This window comes from Gobius niger (genome assembly GCF_951799975.1).
Source record: "Gobius niger genome assembly, chromosome: 15".
Lineage (NCBI taxonomy): Eukaryota > Metazoa > Chordata > Actinopteri > Gobiiformes > Gobiidae > Gobius > Gobius niger.
In genome coordinates this window covers 31,340,018-31,353,209 of record NC_136866.1, presented here as the reverse complement: position 1 = coordinate 31,353,209, position 13,192 = coordinate 31,340,018, and the positions used below count along the sequence as shown (strand labels likewise).

The 13,192-nt window shown below is 46.9% G+C and overlaps 1 protein-coding gene across 1 annotated transcript in view; it reads right to left on the bottom strand.

The window, feature by feature from the left end:
- Window positions 1–4,727: 4,727 nt before the first annotated feature.
- The window catches only part of nt5e (5'-nucleotidase, ecto (CD73)), a 32,252-nt gene continuing 23,787 nt past the window's right edge, over window positions 4,728–13,192 (bottom strand). Inside the window, 7 exon segments of the mRNA XM_079572084.1 lie at window positions 4,728–5,343; window positions 6,271–6,373; window positions 6,471–6,480; window positions 6,569–6,750; window positions 6,752–6,786; window positions 12,314–12,463; window positions 12,712–12,820. Coding sequence (XP_079428210.1) covers window positions 5,186–5,343; window positions 6,271–6,373; window positions 6,471–6,480; window positions 6,569–6,750; window positions 6,752–6,786; window positions 12,314–12,463; window positions 12,712–12,820 — 747 coding nt within the window. The 3' untranslated portion in view covers window positions 4,728–5,185.

Here is a 13,192-nt window from a genome sequence, read left to right as displayed (position 1 = left end):
AAAGGAAACAGAAGCTTTCAGATTTGGGTAAAGCTGGACCGGTTCAGGGTCAGAGGTTAAAGGTTAAAGGTCAGTGTTTTGTCTCACCCTCGCTCCTGACCCTTGACCTTTCATGGGGTCGACTGTGCAGTGAGACCGTCCTCACCCGGGGAAGAGGAAGTGACATCACAACAGCTGTTCTTCTTCTTTAAGGTTATTGTCAGACTGCAGGCAAACAAAAGCACACGTCGCCCCCTAGTGTCTTACATCTGCAACAACACAGTGTCCAAACAAAGACATTTAAGGAGAAGAAAATCCAGAAGTTTAAAGCACAAACTGTCTTCACTTAAGAGTCAGTCTCTAACACTGACATGTGACCTAACTCCTCCCTAACTCCTCCCTAACTCTTCCCTAACTCCTCCCTAACTCCTCCCTAACTCCTCCCTAACTCCTCCCTAACTCCTCCCTAACTCCTCCCTAACTCCTCCCAGCCCACGCTTCATCCGGTTTGGAGTTAAACCTCTGACCAAGCTGCTGGTTCAGAGTCACGAGGCTCTGGTTTAACCTCAGCTCTCTTTCCTCACGTCATCAGATCATTTTTCCATCATTTTTTTGTTGGGTATTCAACTCATTTTTGAAACTTTTTCGTAAATTTTTTATCACATTTTTGTCATTTTTTTGCTACATTTTCATCGATGTTTTCGTCTCAGTTTTATTGCTATTTTCACAGCTTTTTTCCAGAAGCTTGAGAGCGTCTGAAAGTCACAGCTCGAATTTCTCTGATGAGTGACCCTCTGGAGGCCCCTCACTGAGGCCTGAGGGGAGGGAGGAGGGGAGGGGTGTAGGGGAGGGTGTAGGGGAGGGAGGAGGGGAGGGAGGAGGGGAGGGGTGTCGGGGACGCTGTAGGGTGTCGGGGGAGGGGAGGGTTTCGGAAAGGCCGCTGTCTCTGATTCAAATAAAGACACTTATTATATTGTCTGTTCTGTGGGCGGAGCCGGCGTCTCTGACTCCGCCCTCTGGGTTTTCTGAATCATCTTAGAATCCGATCCTTTTCCAAGTGTTTCTCCCTCTGACCCAGAGTTTATGAACCCGTCACCAGCTCAGAGTCAGAGAGAGAGTTTGGCTTCAGAAAAAAAAGTTTTATTTTCTACCAACTTTGACTCATGAAAACAAAACAAACCCAAGAAGAAACACAGAAGAAAAAGAAACAAGACTTATTAAACTAACATGCTAACACTAGCATGCTAACACTAACATGCTAACACTAACATGTTAACACTAGCATGCTAACACTAACATGTTGACACTAACATGTCAACACTAACATGCTAACACTAGCATGTTAACAGTAACATGCTAACACTAACATGTTAACACTAATGTGCTAACACTAACGTGCTAACACTAACATGCTAACACTAACATGTTAACACTAACATGCTAACACTAACATGTTAACACTAACATGCTAACACTAACATGCTAACACTAACATGCTAACACTAACATGCTAACACTAACATGTTAACACTAACATGCTAACACTAACATGCTAACACTAACATGCTAACACTAACATGTTAACACTAGCATGCTAACACTAACATGTTGACACTAACATGTCAACACTAACATGCTAACACTAACATGTTAACAGTAACATGCTAACACTAACATGCTAACACTAACATGCTAACACTAACATGTTAACACTAACATGCTAACACTAACATGTTAACACTAACATGTTAACACTAACATGTTGACACTAACATGTCAACACTAACATGCTAACACTAACATGTTAACAGTAACATGCTAACACTAACATGCTAACACTAACATGCTAACACTAACATGTTGACACTAACATGTCAACACTAACATGCTAACACTAACATGTTAACACTAGCATGCTAACACTAACATGCTAACACTAACATGCTAACACTAACATGCTAACACTAACATGCTAACACTAACATGCTAACACTAACATGCTAACACTAACATGCTAACACTAACATGCTAACACTAACATGCTAACACTAACATGCTAACACTAACATGCTAACACTAACATGCTAACACTAACATGTTAACACTAACGTGCTAACACTAACATGCTAACACTAACATGCTAACACTAACATGCTAACACTAACATGTTAACACTAACATGCTAACACTAACATGCTAACACTAACATGCTAACACTAACATGTTAACACTAGCATGCTAACACTAACATGTTGACACTAACATGTCAACACTAACATGCTAACACTAACATGTTAACAGTAACATGCTAACACTAACATGCTAACACTAACATGCTAACACTAACATGTTAACACTAACATGCTAACACTAACATGTTAACACTAACATGTTAACACTAACATGTTGACACTAACATGTCAACACTAACATGCTAACACTAACATGTTAACAGTAACATGCTAACACTAACATGCTAACACTAACATGCTAACACTAACATGTTAACACTAACATGCTAACACTAACATGTTAACACTAACATGTTAACACTAACATGTTGACACTAACATGTCGACACTAACATGCTAACACTAACATGCTAACACTAACATGCTAACACTAGCATGCTAACACTAACATGCTAACACTAACATGCTAACACTAACATGCTAACACTAACATGTTAACACTAACATGCTAACACTAACATGCTAACACTAACATGCTAACACTAACATGCTAACACTAACATGCTAACACTAACATGCTAACACTAACATGCTAACACTAACATGTTAACACTAACATGCTAACACTAACATGCTAACACTAACATGCTAACACTAACATGTTGACACTAACATGTCAACACTAACATGTCGACACTAACATGTTGACACTAACATGCTAACACTAACATGTTGACACTAACATGCTAACACTAACATGCTAACACTAACATGCTAACACTAACATGCTAACACTAACATGTTGACACTAACATGCTAACACTAACATGCTAACACTAACATGTTAACACTAACATGCTAACACTAACATGCTAACACTAACATGCTAACACTAACATGCTAACACTAACATGCTAACACTAACATGTTGACACTAACATGCTGACACTAACATGCTAACACTAACATGCTAACACTAACATGCTGACACTAACATGCTGACACTAACATGTTGACACTAACATGCTGACACTAACATGCTAACACTAACATGCTAACACTTACATGCTAACACTAACATGCTAGCACTAACATGCTGACACTAACATGCTAACACTAACATGCTAACACTAACATGCTAACACTAACATGCTAACACTAACATGCTAACACTAACATGCTAACACTAACATGCTAACACTAACATGCTAACACTAACATGCTAACGCTAACACTAACATGCTAACACTAACATGTTGACACTAACATGCTGACACTAACATGCTAACACTAACATGCTAACACTAACATGCTAACACTAACATGCTAACGCTAACACTAACATGCTAACACTAACATGTTAACACTAACATGTTAACACTAACATGCTGACACTAACATGCTAACACTAACATGCTAACACTAACATGCTAACACTAACATGCTAACACTAACATGTTGACACTAACATGCTGACACTAACATGCTAACACTAACATGCTAACACTAACATGCTAACACTAACATGCTAACGCTAACACTAACATGCTAACACTAACATGTTAACACTAACATGTTGACACTAACATGCTGACACTAACATGCTAACACTAACATGCTAACACTAACATGCTAACACTAACATGCTAACGCTAACACTAACATGCTAACACTAACATGCTAACACTAACATGTCAACACTAACATGTTGACACTAACATGCTGACACTAACATGTTGACACTAACATGCTAACACTAACATGCTAACACTAACATGCTAACACTAACATGTTGACACTAACATGTCAACACTAACATGTCGACACTAACATGCTAACACTAACATGCTAACACTAACATGCTAACACTAACATGTTAACACTAACATGTCAACACTAACATGTTAACACTAACATGTTGACACTAACATGTCAACACTAACATGTCAACACTAACATGTTGACACTAACATGCTAACACTAACATGCTAACACTAACATACTAACAACGCTATTTTTTCAAGAAGTCTTAGCTTTCAAATGAGATGTTCCACCGGCCCATCGGGGTCAGGACAGGGTCAGGACAGGGCTAGATCTTTTGTTCTGTTTATAAATCTGGCATTTGGAGCCTGGTCCAGATTCAGGCGTTTCCGTCTGGGAATGGAAGTGTTTTTTCCTCTGACCCCTGACCTCTGACCCCTGACCTCTGACCCCTGACCCGCTGCCGCCTCCAGATCCGCGTCGCGCTGATTTAGACACTTCCTGGTTCAGATAAAGAAGCTTCTGTTTCTCTGCAGCTCCTCAGACGCTCGTCCTGAATCTCAATCAGAGAAACGGAGGAAACAAAGACGGGACAGAGGTCTGAGGGGGGGCCTCGGGGGGGGGGCCTCAGGGGGGGGGGGGGTCTGAGGGAGAGTTTGGGATGAGCCGGTTATAAGAGAAAAGTAAAAGTAAAGAAACTCTGGGGTCACTTCAGGTCGATCTTTATTAACTTTACAAACGTTAAAAACAACAAACTGTACAAAACCTTCATGACAGGAGGACTACATTACCCAGGATGCCCCGGGGCAGGAGGACTACATTACCCAGGATGCCCCGGGACAGGAGGACTACATTACCCAGGATGCCCCGAGGCAGGAGGACTACATTACCCAGGATGCCCCGGGGCAGGAGGACTACATTACCCAGGATGCCCCGGGGCAGGAGGACTCCGTTACCCAGAATGCCCCGGGGCAGGAGGACTACATTACCCAGGATGCCCCGGGGCAGGAGGACTACATTACCCAGGATGCCCCGGGGCAGGAGGACTACGTTACCCAGGATGCCCCGGGGCAGGAGGACTACGTTACCCAGGATGCCCCGGGGCAGGAGGACTACATTACCCAGGATGCCCCGGGGCAGGAGGACTCCGTTACCCAGGATGCCCCGGGGCAGGAGGACTCCGTTACCCAGGATGCCCCGGGGCAGGAGGAGTCCGTTACCCAGGATGCCCCGGGGCAGGAGGACTCCCCTGATCAGAGCTGACTCCAGGCCAGCAGGGGGAGCAGCAGCGCCGCGGTCACATGGCGGAGCGAGGGGGCGGAGTTTATGAAGCGGATTCTTCCTTCGACGGCGGCGTGAACCGGGCGCCGTTTGGACACGAACTCAGAGACCACGCCCACGTCCAGGTCCCCTGCAGGTACACAAGTACACAGTACAAGTACACAGTATAAGTACACAGTATAAGTACACAGTATAAGTACACAGTATAAGTACACAGTATAAGTACACAGTATAAGTACACTTTATATACAGTATAAGTACACAGTATAAGTACACAGTATAAGTACACAGTATAAGTGCACAGTATAAGTACACAGTATAAGTACACAGTATAAGTACACAGTATAAGTACACAGTATAAGTACACAGTATAAGTACACAGTATAAGCACACAGTATAAGCACACAGTATAAGTACACAGTATAAGTACACAGTATAAGTACACAGTATAAGTACACAGTATAAGTGCACAGTATAAGTACACAGTATAAGTGCACAGTATAAGTACACAGTATAAGTACACAGTATAAGTGCACAGTATAAGTACACAGTATAAGTACACAGTATAAGTGCACAGTATAAGTACACAGTATAAGTGCACAGTATAAGTGCACAGTATAAGTACACAGTATAAGTACACAGTATACACAGTGGGGGGCAGTGTCAGCGCACTAGCGCCCCCTGCAGGGACTCGTCCATAGTGTTTCCTTTCACTGCTTTGCTGATCATGTTCAGATATAGATTTGCCGAGTACAGTCGAGAGCAGTAACACCTCCTCAACGACCGGCCTGAGGGACGTCCAGGCAAATGTCCTGTAAACAGAGACGACCCCCCCCCCCCCCCCCCCCCCCGATGAGCTGATGGGCCCCCTGTTCCCCCCTGTTCCTCCTGTTCCTCCTGTTTCCTGTATCCGCCCCTGCTCAAAATCTTGGCGTGACTTTTGAAACACGTTGGATCAGCTGGAAAAGCTTCTTCTACCTGAGCCCGCCCCTGAGCCCGCCCCTGAGCCCGCCCCTGGCCCCGCCCCTGACCCCGCCCCCGCCCCCCCCCCGCTCACCGCTGTTGTACGTGAGCCTCTCGTCCCGGAGCATGCTGTACCCGTCCCCCCCTGAGGCGAGGAACGAGGGCAGCAGGACTCTGTAGACGCTCTGGCCCCGCCCCTGGCCCCGCCCCTGACCCCTGACCCCTGACCCCGCCCCTGACCCCCCCCGCTCACCGCTGTTGTACGTGAGCCTCTCGTCCCGGAGCATGCTGTACCCGTCCCCCCCTGAGGCGAGGAACGAGGGCAGCAGGACTCTGTAGACGCTCTGGCCCCGCCCCTGACCCCTGGCCCCGCCCCTGACCCCGCCCCTGACCCCCCCCCCCGCTCACCGCTGTTGTACGTGAGCCTCTCGTCCCGGAGCATGCTGTACCCGTCCCCCCCCGAGGCGAGGAACGAGGGCAGCAGGACTCTGTAGACGCTCTGGTCCTGGACCGGCTCGAACACCGGGACCCGGCAGGAGGTGCACAGGACGCTGAGGGAGACCACGCGCCCCCCCCACGGGCCGGGACAGGTCAAAGGTCACGCGGAGGCCTGGGGAGAGGACACAAGTGAGACCTGGGAACTAAACCTGGTTTAGTCCTGGTTTAGTCCTGGTTTAGTCCCGGTTTAGTCCCGGTTTAGACCCGGTTTAGACCCGGTTTAGACCCGGTTTAGACCCGGTTTAGTCCTGGTTTAGTCCTGGTTTAGTCCCGGTTTAATCCTGGTTTAGTCCCGGTTTAGTCCCGGTTTAGACCCGGTTTAGACCCGGTTTAGTCCTGGTTTAGACCTGGTTTAGTCCTGGTTTAGTCCTGGTTTAGTCCTGGTTTAGACCTGGTTTAGTCCTGGTTTAGTCCTGGTTTAGTCCTGGTTTAGACCTGGTTTAGTCCTGGTTTAGACCTGGTTTAGTCCTGGTTTAGACCTGGTTTAGACCCGGTTTAGTCCTGGTTTAGTCCTGGTTTAGTCCTGGTTTAGTCCTGGTTTAGACCTGGTTTAGTCCTGGTTTAGTCCTGGTTTAGACCCGGTTTAGTCCTGGTTTAGTCCTGGTTTAGTCCTGGTTTAGACCCGGTTTAGACCCGGTTTAGTCCTGGTTTAGTCCTGGTTTAGACCCGGTTTAGTCCTGGTTTAGTCCTGGTTTAGTCCTGGTTTAGACCCGGTTTAGACCCGGTTTAGTCCCGGTTTAGACCTGGTTTAGTCCTGGTTTAGTCCCGGTTTAGTCCTGGTTTAGACCTGGTTTAGTCCTGGTTTAGTCCTGGTTTAGTCCTGGTTTAGACCTGGTTTAGCCCTGGTTTAGACCTGGTTTAGACCTGGTTTAGTCCTGGTTTAGACCCGGTTTAGTCCTGGTTTAGTCCTGGTTTAGTCCTGGTTTAGACCCGGTTTAGACCCGGTTTAGTCCTGGTTTAGTCCTGGTTTAGACCCGGTTTAGTCCTGGTTTAGTCCTGGTTTAGACCCGGTTTAGACCCGGTTTAGACCCGGTTTAGTCCCGGTTTAGACCTGGTTTAGTCCTGGTTTAGTCCCGGTTTAGTCCTGGTTTAGTCCTGGTTTAGACCTGGTTTAGTCCTGGTTTAGTCCCGGTTTAGACCCGGTTTAGACCCGGTTTAGCCCTGGTTTAGTCCCGGTTTAGTCCCGGTTTAGACCTGGTTTAGACCTGGTTTAGCCCTGGTTTAGTCCCGGTTTAGACCTGGTTTAGACCTGGTTTAGCCCTGGTTTAGTCCCGGTTTAGTCCTGGTTTAGTCCTGGTTTAGACCTGGTTTAGTCCTGGTTTAGACCCGGTTTAGTCCTGGTTTAGACCCGGTTTAGTCCTGGTTTAGACCTGGTTTAGACCTGGTTTAGACCTGGTTTAGTCCTGGTTTAGACCCGGTTTAGACCCGGTTTAGACCCGGTTTAGACCTGGTTTAGTCCTGGTTTAGTCCCGGTTTAGACCTGGTTTAGACCTGGTTTAGCCCTGGTTTAGACCTGGTTTAGACCCGGTTTAGTCCTGGTTTAGACCTGGTTTAGACCTGGTTTAGACCTGGTTTAGTCCTGGTTTAGACCCGGTTTAGACCCGGTTTAGACCCGGTTTAGACCTGGTTTAGTCCTGGTTTAGTCCCGGTTTAGACCTGGTTTAGACCCGGTTTAGTCCTGGTTTAGACCTGGTTTAGACCTGGTTTAGACCTGGTTTAGTCCTGGTTTAGTCCCGGTTTAGACCCGGTTTAGACCCGGTTTAGACCTGGTTTAGTCCTGGTTTAGTCCCGGTTTAGACCTGGTTTAGACCTGGTTTAGCCCTGGTTTAGTCCCGGTTTAGTCCTGGTTTAGTCCTGGTTTAGACCTGGTTTAGTCCTGGTTTAGACCCGGTTTAGTCCTGGTTTAGACCCGGTTTAGTCCTGGTTTAGACCTGGTTTAGACCTGGTTTAGACCTGGTTTAGTCCTGGTTTAGACCTGGTTTAGTCCTGGTTTAGTCCTGGTTTAGTCCTGGTTTAGTCCTGGTTTAGACCCGGTTTAGTCCTGGTTTAGACCCGGTTTAGTCCTGGTTTAGACCTGGTTTAGACCTGGTTTAGACCTGGTTTAGACCTGGTTTAGACCTGGTTTAGTCCTGGTTTAGTCCTGGTTTAGTCCTGGTTTAGTCCTGGTTTAGACCCGGTTTAGTCCTGGTTTAGTCCTGGTTTAGCCCTGGTTTAGTCCTGGTTTAGACCCGGTTTAGTCCCGGTTTAGTCCTGGTTTAGACCCGGTTTAGACCCGGTTTAGACCCGGTTTAGTCCCGGTTTAGTCCTGGTTTAGTCCTGGTTTAGTCCTGGTTTAGTCCTGGTTTAGTCCTGGTTTAGTCCTGGTTTAGTCCTGGTTTAGTCCCGGTTTAGTCCCGGTTTAGTCCCGGTTTAGACCCGGTTTAGACCTGGTTTAGTCCTGGTTTAGACCCGGTTTAGTCCTGGTTTAGACCTGGTTTAGACCTGGTTTAGACCTGGTTTAGTCCTGGTTTAGTCCTGGTTTAGTCCTGGTTTAGTCCTGGTTTAGACCCGGTTTAGTCCCGGTTTAGTCCTGGTTTAGACCCGGTTTAGTCCTGGTTTAGTCCTGGTTTAGTCCTGGTTTAGTCCCGGTTTAGTCCCGGTTTAGTCCCGGTTTAGACCCGGTTTAGTCCTGGTTTAGTCCTGGTTTAGACCTGGTTTAGACCTGGTTTAGTCCTGGTTTAGACCCGGTTTAGTCCCGGTTTAGACCTGGTTTAGTCCTGGTTTAGTCCCGGTTTAGACCTGGTTTAGACCTGGTTTAGTCCTGGTTTAGTCCTGGTTTAGACCTGGTTTAGACCTGGTTTAGTCCCGGTTTAGACCTGGTTTAGTCCTGGTTTAGTCCCGGTTTAGACCTGGTTTAGTCCTGGTTTAGACCTGGTTTAGTCCCGGTTTAGTCCTGGTTTAGTCCTGGTTTAGTCCCGGTTTAGACCCGGTTTAGACCCGGTTTAGTCTTGGTTTAGTCCTGGTTTAGTCCCGGTTTAGTCCTGGTTTAGTCCTGGTTTAGTCCCGGTTTAGTCCCGGTTTAGTCCTGGTTTAGTCCCGGTTTAGTCCTGGTTTAGTCCTGGTTTAGTCCTGGTTTAGTCCCGGTTTAGTCCTGGTTTAGTCCTGGTTTAGTCCCGGTTTAGTCCTGGTTTAGTCCTGGTTTAGTCCTGGTTTAGTCCCGGTTTAGTCCCGGTTTAGACCCGGTTTAGACCCGGTTTAGACCCGGTTTAGTCCTGGTTTAGTCCCGGTTTAGTCCTGGTTTAGACCCGGTTTAGACCCGGTTTAGACCCGGTTTAGACCCGGTTTAGTCCTGGTTTAGTCCCGGTTTAGTCCTGGTTTAGTCCTGGTTTAGTCCCGGTTTAGACCTGGTTTAGTCCTGGTTTAGTTCTGGTTTAGTCCTGGTTTAGACCTGGTTTAGTCCTGGTTTAGTCCTGGTTTAGTCCTGGTTTAGACCTGGTTTAGTCCTGGTTTAGTCCTGGTTTAGACCTGGTTTAGTCCTGGTTTAGTCCTGGTTTAGTCCTGGTTTAGTCCTGGTTTAGTGCTGGTTTAGTCCCGGTTTAGTCCTGGTTTAGTCCCGGTTTAGTCCTGGTTTAGTCCTGGTTTAGTCCCGGTTTAGACCCGGTTTAGACCCGGTTTAGTCTTGGTTTAGTCCTGGTTTAGTCCCGGTTTAGTCCTGGTTTAGTCCTGGTTTAGTCCTGGTTTAGTCCCGGTTTAGACCCGGTTTAGTCCTGGTTTAGTCCTGGTTTAGTCCTGGTTTAGTCTTGGTTTAGTCCTGGTTTAGTCCTGGTTTAGTCCTGGTTTAGTCCTGGTTTAGTCCCGGTTTAGACCCGGTTTAGACCCGGTTTAGTCCAGGTTTAGTCCTGGTTTAGTCCCGGTTTAGTCCTGGTTTAGTCCTGGTTTAGTCTTGGTTTAGTCCTGGTTTAGTCCTGGTTTAGTCCTGGTTTAGTCCTGGTTTAGTCCCGGTTTAGACCCGGTTTAGACCCGGTTTAGTCCAGGTTTAGTCCTGGTTTAGTCCTGGTTTAGTCCTGGTTTAGTCCTGGTTTAGTCCTGGTTTAGTCCCGGTTTAGTCCTGGTTTAGTCCTGGTTTAGTCCCGGTTTAGTCCTGGTTTAGTCCTGGTTTAGTCCCGGTTTAGTCCTGGTTTAGTCCCGGTTTAGTCCCGGTTTAGACCCGGTTTAGACCCGGTTTAGACCCGGTTTAGACCCGGTTTAGTCCTGGTTTAGTCCTGGTTTAGTCCCGGTTTAATCCTGGTTTAGTCCCGGTTTAGTCCCGGTTTAGACCCGGTTTAGACCCGGTTTAGTCCTGGTTTAGTCCTGGTTTAGACCCGGTTTAGTCCCGGTTTAGTCCCGGTTTAGACCCGGTTTAGACCCGGTTTAGACCCGGTTTAGACCTGGTTTAGTCCTGGTTCAGTCCTGGTTTAGTCCTGGTTTAGTCCCGGTTTAGACCTGGTTTAGTCCTGGTTTAGTCCTGGTTTAGACCCGGTTTAGTCCTGGTTTAGTCCTGGTTTAGACCTGGTTTAGTCCCGGTTTAGACCCGGTTTAGACCCGGTTTAGACCCGGTTTAGACCCGGTTTAGTCCTGGTTTAGTCCCGGTTTAGTCCTGGTTTAGACCTGGTTTAGACCTGGTTTAGTCCTGGTTTAGACCTGGTTTAGTCCTGGTTTAGACCCGGTTTAGACCTGGTTTAGTCCCGGTTTAGACCTGGTTTAGTCCTGGTTTAGTCCTGGTTTAGACCCGGTTTAGACCTGGTTTAGTCCCGGTTTAGACCTGGTTTAGTCCCGGTTTAGACCTGGTTTAGTCCTGGTTTAGTCCCGGTTTAGACCCGGTTTAGCCCTGGTTTAGTCCCGGTTTAGACCTGGTTTAGACCTGGTTTAGTCCCGGTTTAGCCCCGGTTTAGTCCCGGTTTAGTCCTGGTTTAGACCCGGTTTAGACCTGGTTTAGTCCTGGTTTAGACCTGGTTTAGTCCTGGTTTAGTCCTGGTTTAGTCCTGGTTTGGACCCGGTTTAGTCCCGGTTTAGACCCGGTTTAGACCTGGTTTAGACCTGGTTTAGACCTGGTTTAGTCCTGGTTTAGTCCTGGTTTAGACCTGGTTTAGACCTGGTTTAGACCTGGTTTAGTCCTGGTTTAGTCCCGGTTTAGTCCTGGTTTAGACCTGGTTTAGTCCTGGTTTAGTCCTGGTTTAGTCCTGGTTTAGTCCTGGTTTAGTCCTGGTTTAGTCCTGGTTTAGTCCTGGTTTAGACCCGGTTTAGACCCGGTTTAGTCCTGGTTTAGTCCTGGTTTAGTCCTGGTTTAGTCCTGGTTTAGACCCGGTTTAGACCCGGTTTAGTCCTGGTTTAGTCCTGGTTTAGTCCTGGTTTAGTCCTGGTTTAGACCCGGTTTAGACCCGGTTTAGTCCTGGTTTAGTCCTGGTTTAGTCCTGGTTTAGACCCGGTTTAGACCCGGTTTAGTCCTGGTTTAGTCCTGGTTTAGTCCTGGTTTAGTCCTGGTTTAGTCTCTCTTTAGTCCTGGTTTAGACCCGGTTTAGACCCGGTTTAGTCCTGGTTTAGTCCTGGTTTAGTCCTGGTTTAGACCTGGTTTAGACCTGGTTTAGACCCGGTTTAGACCCGGTTTAGACCTGGTTTAGTACCTGACACCTGCAGGAACTCCCCGGTGCTCTGGCCGTACCGATGGACCGAGTGCTCGAAGGCTTTTCTCAGGGTGGAGCCGCTCAGGGTCACGAGGTCAAAGGTCGCTCCGAACGGCATCACGGCGAGAAGGTCCTCCATCGTGATCGAGCCTGAGCACAAAACATGTACAACAGGGGCTCTTAAAACATGTACAACAGGGGCTCATAACACATGTACAACAGGGGCTCATAAAACATGTACGATTTTTTATTTATTTTTTTCTGTCGTTTTTAAAATAATAATCTTCTGTTGCCGAGCGACGGCATCAAACGTGAAAATAAATATTAGTTATTTTATATCTGTGTTTTATCGGCCCTGGTCAGGATACACTTCATAAAACATGTACATTAGGGGTTACCGTTTCTGGTCGTCTCGTCGATGGAGCTGCGGACTCCGCCCCCGTTCATCAGAGCCACGCCCACATGGTTCCACTGTCCCTCCTCCGCGAAGCCCAGAGCGGCCTCTACCTGCAAATACATCAAATACTACTACTGTAGTACTACTACTGTAGTACTATACTACTACAGAGCGCCCTCTACCTGCAAATACATCAAATACTACTACTGTAGTACTATACTACTATAGTACTATACTACTACAGAGCGCCCTCTACCTGCAAATACATCAAATACTACTACTGTAGTACTACTACTATAGTACTATACTACTACAGAGCGCCCTCTACCTGCAAATACATCAAATACTACTACTGTAGTACTACTACTATAGTACTATACTACTACAGAGCGCCCTCTACCTGCAAATACATCAAATACTACTACTGTAGTACTACTACCAATAGGAGCCGTTTGAAGGGGCGGGACTAAAGCGCACAGATT